At 43.0% G+C, this 14,117-nt stretch overlaps 1 protein-coding gene across 1 annotated transcript; it reads left to right on the forward strand.

Annotated features, from left to right (window-relative positions):
• The first annotated feature begins 4,283 nt into the window (after positions 1 to 4,283).
• Positions 4,284 to 5,256, forward strand: LOC127050076 (trace amine-associated receptor 2-like). The gene is given in 3 exon segments (XM_050951611.1): positions 4,284 to 4,599; positions 4,602 to 4,936; positions 4,939 to 5,256. Coding segments are annotated over 3 exon segments (969 nt in total).
• Positions 5,257 to 14,117: the final 8,861 nt, after the last annotated feature.

Here is a 14,117-nt window from a genome sequence, read left to right on the forward strand (position 1 = left end):
TATGGTGTCAGATAATTCTTATGATTTTTATGTATTTTTCCAACAAAATGTTGGAAAATGTTTCCTTGTTTATCTTTAGTGCAGTTTCCCTATAGGTGAGTTCCTTTAAATGTTCTTAACTTTAAAATTAGTGGCCTGATTTTCTTCAAACTTGGCTTGTCCACTATATCTGATTAAAACTTAAAAATCAAGCCAAGTTTGAAGATTGTGTGCATGTTTAATTCTGCAAGCAAGTTAATGATAAAAGGTCAGGGAGGTGTCATTTGAATTGTAAAAATCTACAGAATCATCATTTCAATGGTGTCATCCTCTACAGCCTGGCAGTGGGAACTCGCTGCCCACTCTGGCTTTCAGCTTCCTCTGGTTTGTGTAAATTGTGCTGATACAGTATCCTTTCTCCAGGGAACATAATGATATCAATCATGATAAACCTAGAACAATTATGAAGCTATATATTTGAGAAAATATATATTTAAAAATCAGCATGTTTTAAATTATAATTTAACACAGGCACATCAAACATGCAGCCCTCACAATGTTAAACTGTGGCCCTTGACTGACAGCACTGTGTTATCAGTTAATACACAGAACATGATACCTGATTTGTTTTTTTAATATTACAGATTACTATAATTTGAAGGAGTTCTTCAAGTTGTTTTGTCATCATTGGCAAAAACGAAGCAGTTCAGGGATATTGATTATCAGGTTTGTTTATTATGCCAAAAATGATTATAATGAGCACTGGTTAAGATGTCAGCATTCAGCCAAAAATTGCTGGAATCCATAGGCAAAAGGTATGCACATAGTTACATAATGTACATTTCATAACATAAATACAATACCAAAGTAATTTATTACAAAATCCTTATTTTTACTTTGGTCTTGATCATTTTTAGGCATCAGTGGGGGAGTTATAGTGTACCAAGCTAGTGAGTAGCTGACGCTTTGGAGAATACCACCATGGAGGATCTGATTAAACACAATGCTATAAGAAGTGTACCAGTAACCTTAATTTGGCAAGGTTGGAGAAGAAGCACATTAAGCAGCAGGAAAAACTTGAAGCTGCCAGAGAACTTGACAACCCCAGAACATGATAAAATTTCAAATGAAACACTAAGCATGACTAGTATGACTTCCACAGAAATAACCAAGCATTATCTAGACAAATTAGGTGCTGTTAAATGCCAAGACGGGGCAATTTTAAAGCTACAGCTTACTCACACTAGCAACCCATTTGTGTATGATTGATATAATGATCAAAGCAGCCTTCAGAGATAAGATAGCTAAAGATGTAAGTCAAATGGATCTTTGAGTCATGACTTATATGAAACCTTCAAAACCCAATAATTATCCAAGAATCCATCAGTCTATGGGCTCCAAGCAAGAAGAACAGACTAAAGCTGTGTTCAAATACAAAAAAGAAAATAAGGCTGAAGGTTGCAGGGACTGTTACAGAGCTAATCACAGACAGATTATTGAGTGCTCATCTCCTGGTCCTGTCCAGATCTCAGCATGAAGTTGATCTCTATGACACTTTGGGAAAGTATGAGTTCTCTGTGGTACCATGACTGATGTTCAGCTTTGATGGAACAATGTATATGTGCTAGGCAAAAAGCAAACTAGTGCACAACTTGCACAGTCTTCCTAAGCCAGCACCCACTGACAATGTAGCCATTACCTTATGCCAGCAAAGGCCCTTCATTGTAGTAATCATAGATGTTATGGTTGAGGGACAAACTCTTAACAAACCAGAAACTGTTACCACTTGCTGAGATTTGGCTGAACACTTCGTTATGAGGCTACAGAAAAAATGCTGGACCTATGACAAAATCCGCCTGATGTTTGACATGTATTCAGAGGAATCAAGTAAAAATATAATGGGACACAATGTGGGGAAAGTGAGAGGATTTACATCTCATTCAAATGGGCAAGAAGGTAATTTTGTTAGGTTTGTTACGCTCCTGTAGGACTGGTAATTACTCAAATATCCAAAAGACACAATGCATTATCCACTTCACTAGGAAGAGATTGTGCCAGCTACTCCTGACGCCTCAACTTTTCCTCCATCTCTTTTCTAGAAGGCAAGAAGGAAGCCCCTTCCATGCTGGCTTTCATCTATTCCAAATCACCAAAACAGCTCTCACAGGTGAGTGTGTCAGTGCAGATGAAGCAGGCACAGATATTGATCCTGTTATGGAGGACAGAACAATCCCTTCAGGGGACCTGGCTTCATTTATCTCTTGTAGCAGGAACTGCCTAATGATCCTTTTGGTTTAAATTCTCTTGAGACCTGACTGTAATGTCATAAAAGTGCAGTAACATGCATTTCCTGGTTATTCTGGGCAAAGATACCAATGGGCTCTACCCTCCAAATTCAACATTAATATTTCAAATGAGCTGGACAATAATACAAAAATAAACCTTCAAGAATATATTGATGGTGTTATCTAGTCTGATGCAGGTAGGGGCAGGGTAAAGAAGCATGAATCTATAGTATTTATTTTAAATCTTGTGTTGCTTGTGTGTTTATCTTTTCTTACTTTTAAGACCATATCTGTTGGGACAGAAACAATGGGGCTGAGCTGTTCCCCACATCACATGTTTCTTTACATACAGACTGACTTGGCATAGATATGGTATCTCTCTCTGCTTTTATTTTTTATATAATATAGGATGATCTCTAGCAGAGTATGCAGAAGGCGGGAAAGTGGTGAGGCTGTGTTTTCACAAAGAAACTAAGGGCTTGATCTACCTCTTGTTGAAATCAATGGGACTTTTTCATTCACTTCCATGGGAATGGGATCAGACCCTAACAGAGGGAAGAAAATAGAATTTACCATCTCTTGCTGCATAAGCAAGAATCTGCAGAGCAGAAAATAGCATGCCATGTTTTTAGAAAAAATGATTGATATAATATTAAAATAATAACCTTTTGCAGATGGTGGACAGATATTGTATTTACATCCTCCTCAGCATTCACTTGGTTGACAGCCTTCAGATTTCTTCAAGGATAAAACTGAAAGCTTACAAATAGTACAAATGAGAGAGAATACAACCTTTATTGTTAGCTTGTTATATACGTTTTGTTTAAAGTAATGTTCTGAAAAGGCTAATACACAGGGTTTGATTCGCCTCTCATTTATACTGGTGTAAATGAAGAGTAATTCATTTCAATCAGTAGTGTTACAACAGTGAAAAACTAGTGTTTATGAGGAGAAAATAAAGGTAGGGATATTTGTTGTCATATGCTTTCTTGTTTTTACAACCAATTTTAGTTACAAATGTTCATGGTGGGGACTTTATCACCCATAGCATGTGAGCTTAGCATCAGTAGGAGTAGCTAAAAGGCAGAGAGTGGAGTTTTGAATTTGTGACACTTGTAAGATCAGTGTTTGTGGAGTGCAACTCATTACTTGACTTCTCCAAGGAAGTGTGAGCTGGGCACAAAACTCCCCTTACTGAACAGGCTTGCTCTGAAGTAGTCAATTTGTTAAAAATAGCAGCTCTCAAACTGTGGTTTATGGAAAATCAGCAATCAGTTCCATGCAGTAGGAGGCAAGGGGAGAAGAAATAGTCCATGTGGGAGAATTCATTTTACCAAGTGGCCCAGAGAATGAAAAAAATGGAGACCCAGCTAAGCAGAAGTGAAAATTCCAGACCAAGCACAAAAAACACCCTGACCACGATAACTGCAATTCTTTGCTTCCCCACCTCCCTTTTGAATGTTTGGTATTAGTTAAAAGAGCTGATTTTGACATCTGTAGAAAATAAATAGCTTTTTAAAATGTGGAAACTAAGTAATAGACTGCAGAAAAGAAATGTCATACTAATAGTCAAATTAATGATGTGAAAAAATATGTACTTTTAACATTTTTATTTAAAAACATTTTTGTAAATGATATTCATCATCATTTCCAGTGTCAACCCATGTAAATTACTTCAGCATCTATCAGAGATATGATGGATGAAAACCTGGCCCCACTGAAATAAATAAGAGTTTTGTCTTTCACTTCCATGGGACCAGGATTTCATCTGACAACTTTAAACAATGTTTAATGGTTACTTACAATTAACTTTACATTGTGTTCTATGTTAGGAGCTGTAGTCCATTGGGAATGCCTGAACATTAAAACTGCACATAAAAACATTGTCTATCTTAATAGGAAAATATCTGATAAAGGATTATGGCTTTTCCTAATGTCTCCAAGCTCTGGATTGATTGCTTTGAATTTGGAAATGGATCTTGTCCTGAAACGTTCAGATCACCAGGTATTCAAGGTGCAATGTATTTGTTCATGACTGGAGCCATCTTCATCACCATTTTCGGGAATCTAGCCATAATCATTTCAATTTCCTATTTCAAACAGCTTCACTCTCCAACCAACTTCCTGATCCTCTCCATGGCTGTTACAGACTTTCTTCTGGGATTCACCATTATGCCTTACAGCATGGTCAGATCTGTGAAGAACTGCTGGTACTTTGGGATCGCTTTATGCAAAATCCATTATAGTTTTGATTTGATGCTCTGTGTAACTTCTATCTTTCATCTTTGTTCCATTGCTGTTGATCGCTTTTATGCTATCTGTTACCCACTGCATTTTTCTACAAAATAACCATCTCTGTGATAAAGCGAATGCTTGCAGTTTGTTGGTCAGTGCCAGCTGCTTTTGCTTTTGGGGTGTCTTTCTCAGAAGTATATGCTTCTCGAATAGAGGGCTATCAGATTTTAGTAGCATGCTCTAGTTTGTGTCACACTGTGTTCAACAAATTATGGGGAACAGTTTTGTTCACAGTTGGCTTCTTTACTCCTGGTTGTGTTATGCTAGGAATTTATGTCAAAAAATTTTTAGTATCCAAACAGCATGCAAGTGTTATGAGCAGCATACCTGAAAATGCAAATCATGAAAAGCCAAATCAACTTTCAAGAATAAAGACAGGAAGGCTGCTAAGACACTGAGTATAGTCATGGGGGTGTTCCTAATATGCTGGTTTCCATGTTTCATCACAGTTTTAATTGACCCATTTTTAAATTTCTCTCCTCCTGCACTGTTGTTTGATGCCTTAACATGGTGTGGCTATTTTAATTCTACCTGTAATCCATTAATATATGTTTTTTTCTACCCATGGGTTCAAAAAGCACTGAGATACATATTAGATAAAATATTCCAGACACACTTCAATACAGCTAGTCTGTTTCCTGAAAATCAAAAATATGTCTGGTTACAACAAATGAATCCAGTGGTGATTTTCAGTTAAAAAGGGGGCATTATTTGGTTGAATATTATAGTGTAAAATTAAAGATTCATCTGTCATAATTATTATTGCAGAATGCTATCATCTGATTGTTTTCACTGATTATCTCCCAACAGTATGAGTGGCAATACAGAGTGAATGATTATGTTTAAGTAAGCTCTCAGTAGAAAATGTCAGTACATGTCTCATAATTCAGTAATATATATATCTTTGCAAAAGATTATCAAACTAAATGAATATTTGCAACCAGAAAATGATGAAGCACAGTGACACCTTCAACAAAAGAATGGATTAAGCAAAGCTGGCACAAGGTGAAAATTTCATGTTAAGTTCTACATGAAACAGATTTATAGATGTGGACTTGGTAACGAAGAGCTATCACCTGACTTACCAAAACAAAAGCCCTACTTATGATGAATAGAGCCCTAGGGAGGCTGCGCAGGAGGCAGCCAATTAGAGAGAGGCTGTGTGGAGCAACCAATCAGGGCCAGGCTTGCCCATATAAGAAGGGCTGCAGAGCAGCTTCAGTCACTCCCTGGAGCTTGAGGAAGACTGGCTGTCTTGCAGGCTGAAGGCAGCAAGCCACCTGGGCAGAGCAGTGCTGCAGGCAGAGACCCAGGGAGGTTAAAGGCAGCTCCTGGCAGGCTGGAAGGATCTGCAGGCTGAGGCCAGGACAAAGAGGGTGCTAGCAGGACTGTCCCTAGCTATTCTGAGGCCCTACACAGCCCCCCTGTGAGGGTGGGCAGGCCTCCATGGTGGGGGGGGGCAGCCTTGGGGGGCAGGGAGGAACTGCCCCCCAGCACTCACCAGATGCATGGCTGGAACTGGGTCACCACACTTCCTGTCACCGGTGAGTGCAAGCCTGGCCCTGCTTCAGTCCTCAGGGGAGTGGGGGTGGGGCTGGGGCAGAGCAGAGGTGGGCCTGGGGTGGGGGCCATGGGGAAGAGCTCTTCTGGGACAGGGGCTGGAGCAGCATGCAGCTGTGCGGGGCACCAGGAAAGTTGGTGCCCCAAATTTCCTGGTGTCCTACCAGCTACATACTTTGTGTATGGGTAAGGATGGCCTTGGGTGCTAGGGGCATGGGGAAGTGGCCCAGGGAAATCTACTGAGGAGTGGGATGAGACACAGCAAGTGGTGGCCATCTACAGGGTTCCTGGGGCAGGACCTGGGGTAGTGGGCAGGCCTAGGTCTCTCCCCGCCACTGAGGAAGTAGTAGACAATTGGCTGCAGTAGCCACTGAGAGAAATGGCTGGACAGCAAACTGCAATACTGGCCCCTGGAAGGCGGGAAGCACAGAGTGCAGCACAGTCAGAGGGCTGTGTCATGAAGCGGACGCCTGGGTCCAGGAGCAGAAAGTGATGGCAGCAAGACATCACCAGAGGAGGGCGCACAGGCGAACAGAGCTAATCCCCAGGACAGCCTGCAGGAGGCACCGCAGTGGTGAGTCTACCCTGTCACACTACTGAAGTCAATAGAGTTCCATACAGGCACAGGACTCCACCTCTACAAGTCAGCACACAGGATCCAGGCCCAAACAAGCAATTGAGTAGATGTACACAAAATATAAAGAAATATTTTAACCACTACAAACTGTATTTGTCTTTTATTATTGTTTGCAATGTGTAGTAACCATGTTAGTCCCAGGATATGAAAGAGACAAGGTGGGTGAGGTAATATCTTTCACTGGACCAACTTCTGTTGGTGGAAGGGAGAAGCTTTCAAGTCTCACAGAGTTGAAGATCTCTGTGAAGTTCCAAACCTTGTCTTTTCCACCACCAGAGAAGTTTGGCCAATAAAAGATGTAACCTCACCCACCTTGTCTTGCTTTTATAATCGTAATCCTAGTACAGCATTGCAATTCAATTTTCTCTTTATATTACTTGTTTCAGACTTTATCCCCTTAATTTCTATTCTTTCCTTTTGTTTCTTCAATAAGTGAGCTATCTACATTCTAGTCTAACATGCCATACAAGTGTACAGCTGGGAGCTATAGTAGGAAATGTGGGGTGAAATTCTGGAGAAATATGAGGAATTTTTCCATTGACTTCAAAAGGTTTTCACCCATGTAGTTTACAGAAATATACAGTGTAATCAGTACATACATTTCACTATTTTTTTAAGTTCTGAAATTAAGATGATGATAGAAGAAAAAAACAATGAATTTCATAATCTTTATTTTAAAGCACAGGCAGAGCCACTGAGTCACACAATGACGCACAGTGGAAGGCAGTGACTGCACCTGCTCCCTTCTCCCTCTCTGCTCAGGATCTTGCAAGTGTGTGATATGTCCATCTTCCTCACCTCCCAGTCCCTTCCCACCTCTGTGGCTTCCTTCTCTTTTGTCTGGTGTGGAGGTCTCCCATGGTCCCTATCATACCTTTAGTCCCAGATTTGGACCTTAGCGTCCAAAATATGGGAGTTAGCATGAAAACCTCCAAGCTTAGTTACCAGCTTGGACCTGGTACTTGCTGCCACCACCCAAAAAATTAGAGTGTTTTGGGGCACTCTGGTCCCCCTGAAAAACCTTCCCTGGGGACCCCAAGACCCAAATCCCTTGAGTCTCACAACAAAGGGAAATAATCCTTTTTCCCTTCCCCCCTCCCGGTGCTCCTGGAGAGATACACAGACACAAGCTCTGTGAATCTAAACAGGGTGACTCCCCCTCTCCGTTCCCAGTCCTGGAAACAAAAGCACTTTCCTCTTCACCCAGAGGGAATGCAAAATCAGGCTAGCAAATCCAACACACACAGATCTCCCCCTGATTTCTTCCTCCCACCAATTCCCTGGTGAGTACAGACTCAATTTCCCTGAAATTTCTCAGTAAAGAAAACTTTAACAGGTTTTAAAAAGAAAGCTTTATATAAAAAAGAAAGAAAAATACATACAAATGGTCTCTCTGTATTAAGGTGACAATTACAGGGTTAATTGCTTAAAAGAAATATGAATAAACAGCCTTATTAAAAAAGAATACAAATCAAAGCACTCCAGCACTTATATTCATGCAAATACCAAAGAAAAGAAACCATATAACTTACTATCTGATCTCTTTGTCCTTACACTTAGAAACAGAAGATTAGAAAGCAGAAACTACTTCTCCAAAGCTCAGAGAAAGCAGGCAGACAGAAAACAGAGACCTCAGACACAAAATTCCCTCCACCCAAAGTTGAAAAAATCCGGTTTCCTGATTGGTCCTCTGGTCAGGTGCTTCAGGTGAAAGAGACATTAACCCTTAGCTATCTGTTTATGACAGTCCCACTATCCTGAATCTCTCAGCTAGTCCCCTTGACTCCACCCCCTGCAATCTCCTAACCAACCTAAATTCTTTCTCTCTTGTCTCGCATCATTTTGAAAGAAATTAAACCATTTTTATTCCATTGGAATACTTTTCTTTCATTTTGATTCAATTTAAAATTTTGGTTTGTTTCAATTTCATTTTAAAATGGTTTTCATATTTCTTGTTGTTTTTTTTTCTCTCTCACTTGTTTTGCCTTTTCCCCTTTATTTGACTGGAGCAGACAGAGGGAGGGACAGAAAAAAGGGGAAAGAAAACCCCCCAAAAAACAGAAAACCCACCACCACCAACCCAAAACAATAATGTTTTTAAATCAAAATGAAAATTTTTGTTCCAATAAAATTCCAAATATAAACATTTTCATGAAAATTTTCATGTAGTCAAAAAAGCCATTTTTCACCATAAAAACTTTCACTGAACATTTTTGATGATCTCTAATAACATTCACCTCTGCTTTCATGCCTTATTTCAATACTTTAATACAGCTCATAGCACAAGATAAACTTTTTTTGTTAGAAAAAAGGGAGAGAGAAGTTCAACCCTACAGAACAGCATAGTCATAGGAACTCATAAGAAGCACACTAAACACAACTATTAATTCTCCTTCCTTGTATATTGCGTCTTTCCCACTCTGGTTTTCTGTATTTTGCTTGTTTAAACTGGAGGCTGGCTTGGGCAGGGGTCTCTTTGGTACACTTCTGTAAAATACCATGCAGTAATAATAAAAATGATCTTCAGGGGAGGCAGCAAGGTCTAACAGATAAAGCATTACCTGGGGACTCAGGACACGTGAGTGCTATTTGCAGCTATGCCACTGCCTACTGTGTGACCTTGGGCAAGTCACTTTGGGCCAGACAGATCCACAAAGGGATTTAGTCACCTCATTTCCAGTTTTAGATATCATTGTGATCCACATAACCCTGCTTGGCTGCCACCTATCCTGCTAGCTGCCTAAACTCAGTCAGCACCAACATTTTTGGTCCCCTAGACACATACCTCTGAGCATGAGTACTGCTGCCACAGGCAGGCATCCAGATGCCTGTCTTATGACTAAGCCCCAGTATGATCTTCAAAGCAGATGAAGAGAGATGGTGCAATGTCTATTTTCTCCATGGGGCCCAATTCATTAGGCATGCTCAGAGCACATCTACTGCCACAGAAATTGGCTGTGAGGGGAAGAGGTGGTAAACTCCCTTATAGCTCTTAGCCCAGTGATCAGGGTATTCACTTCTATGTGGGAGATCCTGGTACAATTCCCCCCTGTGCCTGATGACGAGAAGGGATTTGAATGGGTGGGTGCCCTAAGCACTGGATTATAGAGTGATTATCACTCTGTCTTTAGCCTAACATTTAAAGAAAGAACATAACATAAGAACAGCCGTACTGGGTCAAACCAAAGGTCCATCTAGCCCAGTATCTGTCTACTGACAGTGGCCAATGCCAGGTGCCCTAGAGGGAGTGAATCTAACAGGCAACGATCAAGGGTAGTGACTCTGGGAAACGTGAAGGTCATAGTGGATGGCTTTGCTGCAATGGGATTCCCTAACTGTGGTGGGGCGATAGACGGAACCCCTAGCCCTATCTTGGCACCGGAGCACCAAGGTAGCGAATATATAAACCGCAATGGATACTTTTCAATGGTGCTGCAAGCACTGGTGGATCACAAGGGATGTTTCACCAACATCAACATGGGATGGCTGGGAAAGGTACATGACGCTTGCATCTTCAGGAACTCTGGTCTGTTTTAAAAGCTGCAGCAAGGGACTTTCTTCTCAAACCAGAAAATAACTGTTGGGGATGTTGAAATGCCTATGGTTATCTTTAGGGACCCAGCCTACCCTGTGCATTTGGAGGTTTAAAAGCACGCTGGTGCAGTTTACTGACTTGGATAGACCTCAGTGAAACCAATATTCCCATTGTTATTACTAGTTGCTGTGCGCTCCACAATATCTGTGAGAGTAAAGGGGAGATGTTTATGGCAGGGTGGGAGGTCGAGGCAAATTGCCTGGCTGCTGATTACACACAGCCAGATACCAGGGAGGTTAGCAGACTACAGGAGGGTGTGGTGCATATCAGAGAAGGTTTGAAAACCAGTTTCATGACTGGCCAGGCTACGGTGTGAAAGTTCTGTTTGTTTCTCCTTGATGACCTCCCCCTTGGTTCACACTACTTCCCTGTAAGCCAACCACCCTCCCCTCCCCACTTTGATTACCACTTGCAGAAGCAATAAAGTCATTGTTGCTTCACATTCATGCATTCTTTATTAATTCATCACACAAATAGGGGATAACTGCCAAGGTAGCCTGGGAGGTGTGGAGGAGGAGGAGGGAAGGACAAGGCTACATTGCACTTTAAAACTTATTGAATGCCAGCTTTCTGTTGCTTGGGCAGTCCTCTGGGGAGGAGTGGTTGGGTGCCCGGAGGCCCTCCCACCCACCACGTTCTTGGGCATCTGGGTGAGGAGGCAATGGAACTTGAGGAGGAGGGCGGTTGGTTACACAGGGGCTGTAGCGGCAGCCTGTGCTCATGCTGCCTTTCCTGAACCTCAACCATACGCCAGAGCATGTCAGTTTGTTCCTCCAGCAGCCTCACCATTGCCTCTCCTCAGCCTGTGGTACTGGCTATAGGTCCAGGGTGAGAAACGGTTCCTGACTGTCAGGAAAATGGTTTCTCTGCTTCCTTGCTGTCTTCAACCCCCTCCTCCTCAACTTCCTCGTCCCCAAAACCCGCATCCCTGTTGAGTGCTACTCCATTGATGGAGTCAAAGCACAAGGTTGGGGTAGTGGTGGCGCACCTTCTACAATGGCATGCAGCTCATCATAGAAGCAGCATTCTGGGGCTCTCACCTGGGGCAGCCATTTGCCTCTCTGTTTTTTTGGTAGGCTTGCTTCAGCTCCTTAAGTTTCACATGGCACTGCTGCGGGTCCCTGTTATAGCCTCTGTCCTTCATGCTCTCGGAGATTTTTTTCAAATGTTTGGACATTTCATCTTTTGGAACAGAGTTCTGATAGCATGGATTCCTCTCCCCATACAGTGATCAGATATTGTACCTCCCGTTTGGTTCAAGTTGGAGCTCTTTTGCGATTCTGCGACTCTATCGTGGTCACCTCTGCTGATGAGATCTGCATTCACCTGCAGATTGCCATGCTGGCCGAACAGGAAATGAGATTCAAAAGATCATGGGCTTTTTCCTGTCTACCTGGCGAGTGCATCTGAGTTGAGAGCGCTGTCCAGAGTGGTCACAATGGAGCACTCTGGGATACCTTCCGGAGGTCAATACCGTTGAATTATGATCACACTACCCCCACACTACCCCAGATTCGACCCGGCAGAGTTTCAGTGTTAATCCCCTCATTGTGGGAGGAGTACAGAAATAAATTTTAAGAGCCCTTTAAGTTGAAAAAAACAGCTTAGTCGTGTGGTCGGGTGCAGGTTAAATCGATGTAACGCTTCTAAATTCGACCTAAACTTGTAGTGTAGACTAGGCCTAAGGAGCTCTTATATGACCCTCATTATCTTTAGTATTACATTCACTTTAACATTTTTAAAAGAAAAAGAGAGGCTTGTCTTTGTACCTAGCACTTAGTGTGAAAAGCGTGTTTCAGTTGCAGAGCAGTTCACTATTGTAACTCAATCCTCACAAGTATCAGAGGGGTAGCCGTGTTAGTCTGGATCTGTAAAAGCAGCAAAGAGTCCTATGGCACCTTATAGACTAACAGATGTTTTGGAGCATGAGCTTTTGTGGATGAATACCCACTTCGTCAGATGCATGTAGTGGAAATTTCCAGGGGCAGGTATATATATGCAGGCAAGCTAGAGATAATGAGGAAGTTCAATCAGGGAGGATGAGGCCCTGTTCTAGCAGTTGAGGTGTGAAAACCAAGGGAGGAGAAACTGGTTTTGTAATTGGCAAGCCATTCACAGTCTTTGTTTAATCCTGAGCTGATGGTGTCAAATTTGCAGATGAACTGAAGCTCAGCAGTTTCTCTTTGAAGTCTGGTCCTGAAGTTTTTTCGCTGCAGGATGGCCACCTTAAGGTCTGCTATAGTGTGGCCAGGGAGGTTGAAGTGTTCTCCTACAGGTTTTTGTATATTGCCATTCCTAATGTCTGATTTGTGTCCGTTTATCCTTTTCCGTAGCGACTGTCCAGTTTGGCCGATGTACATAGCAGAGGGGCATTGCTGGGGTTAGAGCAGACGCGGTTGTACCTCAGTGCTTGGCTGCTCTAACCCCTCAGACAGAGACCAACACCTACCAATGCCCATGTCAGTGTGTTGCGGTCAGGACCCCGGTAGCTGGGCAACGGTAGCTCTGCAGCCTGACTGGAGTCAGCTGCCCCCGGGCTACTTCCTAACTCCCCCTCTATTCCTACCTGGTCCGGGGCCTCTGTTCCGGAGACGTCTAGGACCATCGGTTCCTCCCAATCTGGGCTGGGCGGCAGGTCCAGTAGGGTTTCGGGGTCGGGCCACGCCTGGTCTGGGGGCTCCTCGGGGCCATAGTAGGGGCGAGGCAGTTCTGGCGGCCCCTCGTCGTAGTAGGGGCGAGGCAACTCTGGCAACTCTGGCAGCTCCTGGTCTCGACCTCTGGCTTGGGCAGCCTCCCAGTCACGAGCGGCGGTGGGCACGTCTGCTCCTGAAGGTGGCCAAGCCGCAACTGAAGGCTGGGGCCCGGCTTTTATTCTTCCGGGTCGCCGCCTGACCCTTTGAGGGGCGAGACTTCCGGCCAGAGGCCCCGCCCCCGTGGATGACTGACGGGGCTCGTCCCTCCCTGAGGGGGGAGGGGAGCCACACCGCCTTGCTACACATTTCATAGAAAAAAAATCACCATAATTTTAAAGCCAGAGCAGGGAGTAATTATGTTAACAGAAATCATGGCTTCAGAATGATGGTATTGTCTTAAGAGTCACCGCTAATCAAAAGATTGGAGCCATTTAATTGCTGGAGGTAAAAGAAAAAAATGGAGGAGGCAAAGGAAGAAAAACCAATGCTGAGATCTGGGGAGAGCAGATTAGTACCACCAAGAGTTTTTCCTTTATTTATTTACTAAAGGCCAAGTAGTTCTAGGGTTTTTCCCCATTTGGCTCCAAATCTCCTGATATCTGTTTGTAAAGCCATAAAAGCACAGCATGTTATATCCATTGGTAATTCCACGCAGTCACTCTGAGCAAATCTGACCTTAAAATTCAATATTACCCTTTGCACAAGCACGGGAACAATAAGAAAGTTGTTTTAAAACCAGTTTGTGATCTATCAAGGCTTTCCCTGGACATGGACAGGTAAGGAGAGGGAAAATGATGTGTGTGTGAAATGCATGACTGGACTCTTGTATTTCCTATATTTGTGTTTTATTTTTAAGGAGAGCTACTGCAACAGAGATTAGAGCACTGTGAGCTACTCACTGAAATCATAATCTTCTACACTGGCAGACCTCCAACCCCTGCTGAGCTCCACTGATTTCTGTGCGGCTCTACTGGGGCTCCTGGGTCTACCCACATGCAGAGCCAGCGCTTCCATTTAGGCGACCTAGGCAGGATTTGGAAGGGTGGCAGACTGCTCCGGTGGACCTCCCTCAG

Source organism: Gopherus flavomarginatus, chromosome 4 (genome assembly GCF_025201925.1).
Source record: "Gopherus flavomarginatus isolate rGopFla2 chromosome 4, rGopFla2.mat.asm, whole genome shotgun sequence".
Taxonomy (NCBI): Eukaryota; Metazoa; Chordata; order Testudines; family Testudinidae; genus Gopherus; species Gopherus flavomarginatus.